Here is a 12,650-nt window from a genome sequence, read left to right as displayed (position 1 = left end):
AGTACACATATTTCTTGGCAATAAAAGACTTAAATCTTAAAAATGTAAAACAATTTTTTAATAAACCAACACTGAGCTTTATGACAGTTTGCTAAAAATATTATAATATATAATATACATAAAAAATGATTAACAAAAATATTTAAAATATAAACAATTTATTTATAAAAAAAAAATGCATTTGCTAATTTAAAATTATATAAAAAATGTATTAAAGTTAATGCTGTAAAATAAAGTTTTAACTAGTAATTAGCAATAATATTAAATAATATCTAATAAAATCTAATATCTATAAATAATTCATAAATAATTTTTACATCCACTACCTATATGAATATGAAAGAAAACATCAAAAACAATATTTTATTACTAATAGGAATAATAGGATAGTGAAACAAAAAATTTAAAAAGGAATATATTTTGCCTTCCTCTAGACAAATTTTTGCAAACGCATTGAGTTTAGGTAATTCTTAGAAGATAATTGCACTATTTGCACTTTACTCTTTTTTGTATAGTATTTAAAATGCTTCTTATAATTATTTTTTACAACTTTGCCATTAATTATGGGTTGATTTACATTAATATATAAATGTATACCATTTATTTTATACTTAATCTAAACTTAAAAATTAGTTAAATTCCGATTACATTAAAATTTGATTAAAATATTTTTCTATTAAATATATATTTTTTAAATTTTGGAAATTAAACAAAAATATACCTGGTGTATTATTAATCGAAGTAGAAGATGTAGCGTCTGAGGTATTACATTGCTGATCAACTTAAATAGTTAAACAATCATAATTTATTAAAATAAAGTAGGTATATTATACATTTTGGAAGCTTAGTAATTGTTTTTTTATACATACCAATACAACTCTTTTGTTTTTTATTAAAAAATCTGTCCAAGTTTCCTTTTTGTCTTTTATTGCACATTTGTGTTTTTTTTTTACAAGATTCAATATGTCGATTCCAGTTGGTATCATTTTGCTTAACACGTTCACGTTTACAATAATCACATAATACAGGTTTCATATTTTTAAAAAAAATTTATATTTTGTAAGAATTTAATAAATTAAAAGAAATATTGTATACACGTCTGCACAAGACCACACTACCACAAAATAATATTTAAAAAAAGCGAGTCAACATTGTCAAGTACAGAACAAATCAACAAAACGTTATGATTATCCATTAATCAAATACGCTATACGCTCTAAAACTAATAAGTAATAATATAAATTATAAACTGTAACTGTGTTAGTGTGTATATATTTAACCAATGCCGACTATACTATTTTTGTTATAGTAATGGTGAGACGGTGAGTGTCGCAGGCACAATCGATGTAACATATTGGGATTTCCATAGTTTTTATATAAATAGAAAAATATACGGAGCATATTACTAAACATGTATGATAAATTTTATAGTGCCGAGTTTGTATTCTTAATTCTTATTATAATTGTTATTGGATTAGATAAAACAGAACTAAAATAACTACGACAACACACGCATGTCGATACAGTGACTTGGTAGCATACTAGTATACTGCATATTATATTATATTATATTATACTAATTATAATATTTGTCATGATATTTATGTTGAGATCCTACAATTATACACCCACCTGGAACCCACCACCCACCCATTTCAGACATGAAGCAATTGCTTCAAATAATCCTGTATCCCGCCGCCACTGTCGGGGGGTGGCAGCCTCTCTCATATTTTCATGTTCACGGAATGTATATGGCGTTGATGTTTTGTAGACATTATGATTTTAGAAAATAATATTTCAAGACTTTAACACTCATTTCGTACAAAATAAAAGTGGCTATTCGATATAATACACAATGTTTATCAAAGTTATGATCGATCGCATTGTATCTATAACCCATTGACCTATACTTATAACTATTATTCCCGAAAGCCTCAGTTTGATCATAACATACAAATATATTTGAATACAGTCGCGACTTCGAGAGAAAATCAATTACTGCGTCATTATCATCTTTATTGTTTTGTTTTTTACAACTATGACCTCTCTTTTTTAATTTTGTATTCTAAAGTAGAACATATTTGATTGAAAACTTTGACGTATGAATATCGACTATGGAAATAATGTTGTGTCCAGGAAAATAAATATGGGTCGCTATATTATTATATATATGTACAGTAACTTAAAAATCAATTATAATAAAAATGAAAAACCATACATTCGGTAGTAATAATGGTAATCATTGACACACTTCTAAGTGTGAATTTTAAGTTTATGGTATTCATCAGAAAATCGTTCTCACGCATTTTTATTAGTAACATAAAAGACGTGTAAATGTAATTTGTATTGTTGTCTTTAAAACTTTTCAATTCAAATGTATTATAAGCAAACGTTCATTTAATCAAAAATATTAGTTTTCAGTTATCGTATTATATATAATTAAATTATTAAAAGTAGTTTGATTGAAATATATTTTTATCAAATTTAAAATAAATTATTTTTATTATGATTTGAGTATAATAATGTTATAGCTGTTAAAGAAAAATCTAATCAAATAAAAAGTTCTAGGAAAAAAGCATTGTAAAGCAAAGTATTATTATCATGCAATTAAAATGTAATATTAACACCACGCAGGTTTCAACCAATTAAAATATTGTGAAAAAAATTCAAAAAGAAATATTTTCAAAATATTACTTATATTTCTAATTTTCATATTCTTGTCTTATTTGGCAAGATTTTGCTTTTCAAAATTAATTATTAATACAAAATAACATGCATGGGGTTTACCTGTTTTCTACTCACATCGATTTGTATAATAAACGAGCATATATGTATAATGTATATAGAGTGATTCATCAAGCGCGCTCACCTCAACTTTTCTTTTAATAATTAATTAATTCATATTCTGATTTTTGGAATTTTTCATTATAATTATACACACCATATTTTCAGATTCTTGAGATTTTTTGTACAGCTTAAGGAATATTCTGTGGTGACTTTTGCTTTTCAAATGAGTACCACCCTTATTACTGTAAATTATTTAGTCGATCATTTCTGAAAATAATTTTGATGTAGATACCAATTTCAAAAATCAAAATTTAAGCTTGCAGTTTCTCTGTTAATAAAATGTTTGTACAAAGAATAATAATTTACTTCTTAAAAATTCTTTTACAAAAATATAAAAATATATTTATTATACTTCGACCATTTTTATAAATAATTGTATATACCTATTGATATAGATTAATATTAATTAGGTGCAGACATTTTTCAAATCACTTATATTATCTAAGCCCATTATCATTGTTCTATTATACTTAGAACACTAAGTTATAAATAACTCGAATACAACTCTTTCGAATTTTGTTTTTGATAGGTCAACATTTTTAGAAAAATTGTCTGCTTAACGATTTACAGTATAAAATGAGGGGAGGGTGTTGTCATTTGGAAGACTGACAATTGTACTTCCACAGGAGTACAGGATACCCAAGAATTTGAAATTGACGTCCTTAAGTTAAAATATTCGAAAAATCGAATTTTAAATAACCACTGCTGAACTATGGAAGAAGAAAAAAGGGGTGAGCATGTTCGGTGAATCTCTCCGAATAGTCAAAACTTTTTACCAAAAAAATAGTTATGCTCAATGAGAAATAAAATAGTTATAAATGTAAAGTTATTTATAATTAAGAGCTACTATACCATGTCATAATATACAGTTTAACCGTTGGTCCCGATTTCTCGTCGGTCGAATTTTTGGCGAAGGCTTCGAATTTCGCCATTTGACGCTTTTTAATAATAATAATAATAATAATAATAATAAACCATTAATGTACCTACTGCTGGCTAATCGAAAATGACATAATCCGACGAAGACAACTTTGCGATACAATTCTGCAGGCGCAGGTGGTCGAGTGTGTGAGGACGGGTAAAAGTGAATCTCGATAATTAAATTGGTCGTCGGCCAAAAAAATAACGACAATAATTGGTCTCACTGGAGTAGGCACCCACCACCCATCACCCACCATTGCTGTCGTCAGTCTTCGACGTGTTTTGCATACCGATCGTCAAATCTATTTGGCTGAATGATTTAAAACGCACATAATCTAATATAATAATAATATTATAATAGCGCAATTATTACCACTGTAATGCGACGGCAATGGAATATTATAATATTACTGTGACATTGGCGAATTCGTCGAGTGTTTGCAGTGTGTATTATTGTAATTTATTATTATTATTGTCCAACGAGCTCGCGATCCATATAAATAGCACAGTCATTGCACCTGTAGGGCATCAGTCTTCAGCCGTCCAGTCGACCTGTCATATCTTATACTTTTATCATCGACAGCCATAAACTCAAAACCAAAATGAGCATCAAAATGGTAATTATTATTTATTTATTTATTACAAATCTATAATTTTACATTAGGTATCACTGCATAGGCGGGCGCAGACTTTGCAATTGATAAAACTTGCTCCCCAAAAACATAAATGTCCCTTAATGAATTCTCAACCCTAAAAATGTACTTTATCGTAACCATATAATTATTGTTATTACATCTATTTTTAATAATAATAGTTATAGCAACCTTTGTACATAAAATAGTTGCAAACTCATAACAAAAGCATTAGCTTTTTATTTTACTTCTTATTAGATTAGGTTGAAAATATTGATTCTGACACAACATTTTTAGTAGGCTAAGACGTCACACTTTTTTTTTAAGTCGTTGTATCCAATAACCACACACTTTATAATTTCTTAAAAATGTATATATTTTTTAATGTAAAATTATTATTTATTATATATGTATTTACTAATTACAGTTCATTCCTAAAAGATAATCTCAAAAAAAAAGTTTAATTATTATAATAATATACCCTCCACCGCCCACTATACTTGAGTACACCCAACATAGTATGAACGAATTTAATATTTTTAATATCTTACAATTATTTTTTACTAGTCACTGTTCGCCGTCGTTGCCTGCTGCCTGGTCGCCATTTCCGTCGCTGCCCCGTCCGGCTTGGCTCCCGTGCCACTTGTTGCCGCCGCACCGGTTGTGGCCGCTCCCGTCCAACCTGTGGTCACTGCATACAGTTCGCAATACGTGGCCAGAAACTACAACGGCATCGTAGTCGCACCCGCCGTCGTCCCGTCCGCGGCCGTTGTGGGCTACCCAGCACCCGCACCCATCTACGCACCCTCCGCATACGCCTACCCGAGTCCACTGGTCCAAGACTACTTGTTCTAAACTTCCGGCGCCGATCGAGAGTTCATCGCATAGTAAACAGCAGTGACATTTCAGTGCGTTGAAGTCTCTCCGTCGCACATTCTTCGTTTCGCAATCATCGTCTATGCCTACGTCTATCTATACCTATTTTACTTTATCTATTATAACAACAATATTTGTGTGATTATCAATTATATGCTGTCATGTTTATTTTGACGACTCCTACAGTACGATTTTCAAAGTATAAATAAACCGAAAACCGTTTACTCTTCACAAACGATATGAGTTAACAGAATTATTATTATTGTTTTTTTCCCTCTGCTTCGTATGTCTTTAATTTAGTTTGATTTTGAATTGGCGCTCTCAAAGTGCTTTTATAAAAATTCTGGTTAAGAATATTCATCAATCATATTGTTATACGAGTTGTGAAAATTGCAGTCTGGTGCAGGAGAGTCGTTTGATGAATTTAAAGAAATTAAAAAACTTGATTCACGCAGCTCACTTTAAACGCCACCAATGATGTAATTGATTAAATAAAATAAAATCGTATGTACCAACACAACTCGTGTATAATATATCATTAAATTATTTTTGATGTTTATCGCCATTCGTCGATAATGTGCAAATAATAATAATACAAATCAGAATATGACCATTTTAAAATAGGGTAATATTATAACCAGACAAACAAGCTAAATTAGCTACCTGCTCAAATAACGCACAATACATTAACATCTCTCAGTACTTAGACGTTAAAAAACAGATTAAAGAAAACACAACCTGCCTTTGGCAAGATATATGGAACACTCAAACAAAAAAATTAAACCAAATTAAACAAACAGTAAAAAGATGGAAAATAAATCCTGACATAAGTATCACAAATGAAAAAAAAAACTAAATCGAGCCAGAATTGATCACACAAAAATGACGCACGGATACTTGATGAAAAAAGACGACCAACCAATATGCCAAGTGTGTGGCACCTCACTATCTATCAAACACATATTCGAAGAGTGTAGAAAATACCAAAAAAACAGAGGAGAATTAAACATAAGCCACGACATTGGAAAAAGTCTAGGACCAAATCCAGAAAACCAAACCAAAACAATACATTTCTTCAAAAAATCCCAAATATTAAAATTATTATAAGTTAACAACAACAATATTGCCACGTACCCATTTATAAGACATTAATTGTTTATAAAACTATGTATTTATTTGTATATAATTAATCAATTTTTTTTAATTTGTTTTTTTTTTCATTGTATATAAATTAATTTAATGCTAATGACCCTAGTAGTCGAAGCGGAAATTCGTAGATTTCATGACCAATAATAATAAAAAAAAAATACTATAACCTACATTTCATCTATATAGCTATTTACCTGTCATGGTGGTTAGGATTTTTGTGATAAATGGTAACAACAATAATTGTTAAGATCTTATAACAAGTGTAACATTCTCATAATCTTCTTATTACAGGTAATATCATATTAAAATGAATATGTGTTAAATTCTTATGAAAATAATACGTCTTGTATTGTGTACAACAATTTATTCTAAAAACACAAACATTAATTTATACGGAGAAAATGACTATAAAACATTCCATTCTATTGTGAGTTGTGATGTATTGTGTTATGTGTTTTATAGGTATACAGTTGAAAAAGTACTAAACTCAGACAGTTAGACTCGAGTCTCGAAGTAATTGAGAAAAAATATAGAAATTTATTATAAAGACCACTTGGCATACAGTAAACCAACATTTTGTTGCGGAGAAAAGCCGAAGAAATAAAATATTTTTTTGGCAATGGATAACAGAATATAATATTTATTTTAAAATCTGCCCTTAGATGGCATATTCTTTAACTCCATGATGACTTCACATGGGAAAAAAATGAATAATTAACACAAAATACTGCTTCATATCAGAGTACCTCAGGTCAGATATCATTATACTATTAAAGCTCTTATTAAATTTCCGAACGTACTTCAAACTACTGCTCTCTAAACTTTCTTTGAAAAATCTTTGAAATTGTCACCGAAAACGGTCAAGTAGTTTTTGAGTCTATGCATACTTAACAAGAGTATACAATAATGGTTTTATAAACAAATTGTCATATATTTTGTTTTAAGATATAACTTGTTTATTCGGGGCCATAAACTCAACGATACTAGGTGTACATAAAATAAATAATTATTTCTACCAACGTCTATTGTAATAATTATTATTTATTGTAACCTAATTAATAAACCATTTATAAACAAAAAAAAATCGATTTCCATAGTGGACCTTAAAAGTTAAAACCCACGTGAGAACCTTTCTAAAATGCGAATTTCGGAAAATCCTTTCTTATTTCACCCCCATATGGTGTTACAAAGTCTTCGGCTATCATAGTTTAGTCAGTTGCAGTCAAGACACGTTCGATTAAGTAAATACAGGCAGATGATGCCGTAAAAGTGGAACCAAATATAAATATGTTTAAGATTTATATTATTATCATTATTGTTGTAACAGTTATTATATTTATATTCAAATTAGCTAGTAAGTCATAAACACAATGCCGTACACATTCCGGAAGTGCAGTCACCTGCAGTATCCGTAGCAACTAAAATTCGGAATATCGGTGCTTTTAAGTTATAATAATAAATTATGCAATACAATATTGACGTCATCATAATAGTATATTGCTCACCTACCAAAGAGTTAACGGGAATAACATTGTACATTATGATGCTATTTTGACGACGAATAAAATGTTTTCGATTCTGAGCATAGCTATAAATATAGTTTTAGGAGTTGCGATTATGTGTATTTTTATATAATATTGTATTTCAGAACACATTTATTAGTTAAAAAATATTCTCCGATCTCGTCGATTCCTAGGGCAGTTTCTGGTAGGAAATTAGTTTGAGAGGGTCAAGAGTAAAAACAAATACCAGTACGTTTCTTAATAATCGGGAAATACAAAAAAATAAATTACGAAATATACAGGAAAGCATATTTACACAAATTGTTGACAAATTCAAACACGTTATATAAAATATTCAGGCATAATAGCATTCTATTGATAAAATATAAATTATAAAATATTTCGATACTATTGTGATATTCATATACATTTAAAATTTAATAGAAAATCGAGGTCGGAGGATAACCGACCTCGTATACTACTTTTTGATATCGATACTAACCTGACGATTTATAAAACCGTATGAGCAGTCGTCGTTACACCTAAACATAATAATATTATAATAAAATAACCAAACAAGCCACGTAACAACACGTGTCAGTTTGGAAAAACACAAGTTTATACTACCACCGAATAACCGATCGTCAGTCGGGCACGTGTTTGATTTATTGAGCGTCGTCGTCATTGTCTTAATGCAATTAAAAATGCTAACGTAACTTTTAATAAATCCACCGGATACCGCGTAAAAACTAATTAAAATCAATGTCAGTCTAGAAATTGTATGGGCATCGATTGGAGGAATAGCAGACGGGAGAGCACGTGAAATGTCATCACTCGGATCTTTGGCCAGCGATCGCGATATCATAACTGATTAATTAATTATGCTTTGTTATGTGATACAGGCGACTACAGGCCAACGAATGCATAATGTTATTTTGTTTAATATGTAATGCAATAGTTATAAATAATAATAATAATAATAATAGTAATAGTAATAATTGTTCGCAAACGTATGATATGCAATCACAACTGCATGCATAGTCCATCTATATACATCAAGAATAAACCAGTCTTTTTCGTAGACTATAGACACCGAAACGGTGGAGTGTTGACCGTGATTTTGAAGGGCAGTTCCCCAATAGTTTTAAAGGGATGGGTGGGTGAGTGTTGGATTTAGTGAAAATTTGTAGTACAAGACTAACTTCATCTGAATAAGATATTTAATGAGAATAATAACTCCAATAATAAGTATTATATTATAAGTAGTCAAGGGGTGACAGGTCATTCGAAAAATAAATTGCCCCATCAAATATTTCACTTCTTCATGCCACTGCACTGAAATGTAAAATACTCGGGTGTAGGGTGTATGTTTCACTTTGAAATATTTCAAAATTGAAACTTTCATCATTCTTGAAATATTTTAATGAAATATTGAAAAATATATTTTTTAATTTTGTGTTTTTGGTATGTTTCATAAAGTCATCACTGTCTAGACTGGTCTTATACCTGATTACTGATTAGTGGTATTCAATATTTAATTTCCGAATTTCCAATCACGATGTAGAGGCTAAAAAAAAAATATATATATATGTATAATATAGATAGTCATTTAGTAATTTATAAAATGCACGATGTAAACGATATTTGTATAAAATTTCCCACTAAATATTTAACTGTGTTTAGAGGTGCTTACTTTACTTCCCACTATAGATTAAAAATAAAATTTGATTTTTTTGTTTTTCATTTTAATTAAATATTTCAACAAAAATAATTTCATGAAATGTTAGAACCCTACTCTGCAGGTGTTATTTTTTATACGTTACTTAAACTTTCAAGTTTCAAAGTACATCGTATGAGAGATATTATAAAAATGAATTCCTCGATCAACTTACGTTTTTTAAAAAGAAGCTGTCACCAGTTTTTTTTTATCAATGCCAATTGATTTTTATATTATAAGATTTCTCCTTGAATATTCTTTAATTATTTGACACAGTAGCTGTAGGTGTTCTATAACACTTAAATATTTATAGCTCCTAGACTTTTCTAAGATACTTATCCTGAAAATGTCAAGTTGAAAGGATAGGATAACCCATCAGGACTAGGCACGGGGTTTTAAAATATTTTTTTTATTATTATTGACACATTTAAATATTTAGACGGAACGCGCAAAATGTAAAAAAAAACGTATTAAAGTCAATAGCAGTTACTCGAATCGATAGATTCGATGGACAACAGACGAGTGCATGTGAAATGCCATCACTCGATCGTTGGCCAGCCAACGCAATTCGCAATAACAACTGATTTATTATGCTTTATATGATACAGAGGTAACTAGGAGAACGTGTGCATAATTTAATATAATAAAATAGTAAGTATTTTTGCAAACATCGTATTACGTATACCTACGTAACTGTATGAATAATTATGACTCCTAAATATATCGTAAAGAATAGTTTCGTTTTCAATATACCGAATAGAGACGGCGATGTAACATAGTACTTAGGTGATCATTTGTACACAAAACTTTGAAACTTATCTTTTAAAGTTTCTTAGCACGCGTGCATGCTATTGGAACAATAATTAAGGACTAAAATAATCAATACAAAATCACTACTGAGAAGCATTTGAATTTCAACTTACGAGGTCGTGCTTCGTGTAGTCATCTAATTATTTGTAAATGGAGATTTTTTATCGTACTAAAGATTATTATAATCTTCATAAAATAATAAAATATTACTAATATTATTGTTAGGTATAAAAAAAGTCTGCACACCTCCTTTAAACGAATGATTGTGTCCATATGCGGCACTTGGGTATAAATTCAACACAGTTCACTCACTTATAACATGGTAATTGATTTAAAACTTACAACACTCTTAACTAACGACAAACAAATTGTATTCAATGGATATTCTAAAATATTCTTTAAAACAACGTTACAGTGGCAATTGTTGTGTCCGTCTTACAAGTGCTTATCATACTAAATTTGAGCTCATTTGATCGCGTTTAGCTCAGTTTGAAAATCAGATTGAATCGACCTGTTATGGAACTTGATGGTAAAAATATTATCTGTGTTTCGACGTGAGTTGTTTACGATACTTCAGTTTCTAAGTGAGTTGTGAGCATTTTCAACTTACTCTATGTTATAAACTCAAAACTTGACAAAAAATTGAACTATCGTAAAAAAATCCTCGAAAAACATAGATAATATTATTGTTTAGTAAATAATACAATATAATATATTTAACTGCTTTTTATTATTAATTTTGCTATTTTGTTTTAAGAGGACACACTCAACTGATCACGTTTAGCCAAATGGGTTTTTAAAATTAGAGGGAATCCAAATATTATGATAAGAACATTATTAGCTGTGTTAGCATGTGGGTGTTTTTACGATAGTTAATAATTTTAGCAAGTTTTGTGTGTATAATAAAGCGTTAAATAAAAATGTTCACAACTTACTTAAAATCGGAATTGTCGCCATAAAAAAATCACATACAAACACATATATTGTTCTTACCATCAAATTTTCATAATAGGTCGATTCACTCAAATTTTTAAACTGAGGTAAACGCCATCAGCTGAAGGCAAATTTGCTATGATACGCACTTGTAAGACGGAGACAACTAATGTCATTATGTAGCGTTTTCTTAATATAAACGAGTAAAATTATATCTATGGATGTCAAATCGAGTGTTAATAGTTGTTATGGCATTACAATATTTGTATTACGTACCGTTTCTGACATGCAAATTAAATCATAACAACCAGCTGCTAAGTAATTAATAAAAACATAAAATTACGAAAAAAAAATAAAATCATTGTTATTGGTTATACATTTGTAAAAACTTAAGACTTACAAAAAAATTTGAATTGAATTTGTGTCAGTTAATTATTTAAGAGCTAACAGACGACATCTTATAAATGCTTCTGTATTCTGTAAAATAACTTATTTAAATATTTAAAAAATCAATCTTGTATTTATTTATTTAAACTTTAAAGCGTTGTTACCGTCCTTGATCCGTCGTAACTTTTAAGATTATGTCTGAGCACTATTTGTTTTCTTTCCCCGTAGGTCCACCTACAACATCATAGACAAGACTCAGCTCAGCTATAAAAAATAATTGTTTAATAGTTTTTGAGAATTCTTAGAGTACGTTTCATCTATTATAATAAATATTTACTATAGAGAATATTATTTTTGATTATTTGAAAATCTTATTTTTTTATTACATAATTTGACTTAATTTCCTACTAGAAAAAAATGATTTTTTTCAAATTTAAAATGGATTTAAAATAATTTTGAGACAGTATTTAGACAAAAATTATAAAGTAGCATACATTAATAGATTTTTCATGGCATCGTATGTCAAATTAATGTAAAAGCATATTCCACACCCTCAAATATGGAATTATTTATAATATTATAGGTGATTATTCTCTATAATAACTTAAGAGCCATAAGAGCGGATTTAACGTCTGAAGTTTATGTCACATAAGGGTCTACGAGAGAAAACAAATTTAATGCTGTGATGACATCATCTTTAAATATTATGTTTTTAATGATGACAATTATTTTAATTTTCATTATCATATAGTATGACATAATATGTTGAATATTGTTTCATTTAAAACGCATCTATATTATGACAAAAATTCAAATCTAAAATTGTATAACATCATTGATAACTAATGTATTTACAATTAAAAAAATAATTCTTTA

General features: G+C 28.9%; 1 protein-coding gene across 1 annotated transcript; it reads left to right on the top strand.

The window, feature by feature from the left end:
* Window positions 1–4,267: 4,267 nt before the first annotated feature.
* Window positions 4,268–5,529, top strand: LOC111042794 (cuticle protein 12.5-like). The gene is made up of 2 exons (XM_022327490.1): window positions 4,268–4,385; window positions 4,968–5,529. The coding sequence occupies exons 1-2, from the start codon at window positions 4,371–4,373 to the stop codon at window positions 5,253–5,255; spliced, it is 303 nt and encodes a 100-aa protein (XP_022183182.1). The 5' UTR covers window positions 4,268–4,370; the 3' UTR covers window positions 5,256–5,529.
* The last annotated feature ends 7,121 nt before the right edge of the window (window positions 5,530–12,650 follow it).

The sequence above is a fragment of the Myzus persicae genome, unplaced genomic scaffold, assembly GCF_001856785.1.
Source record: "Myzus persicae strain clone G006 unplaced genomic scaffold, MPER_G0061.0, whole genome shotgun sequence".
Lineage (NCBI taxonomy): Eukaryota > Metazoa > Arthropoda > Insecta > Hemiptera > Aphididae > Myzus > Myzus persicae.
This window is presented reverse-complemented; position numbering and strand designations above follow the sequence as displayed.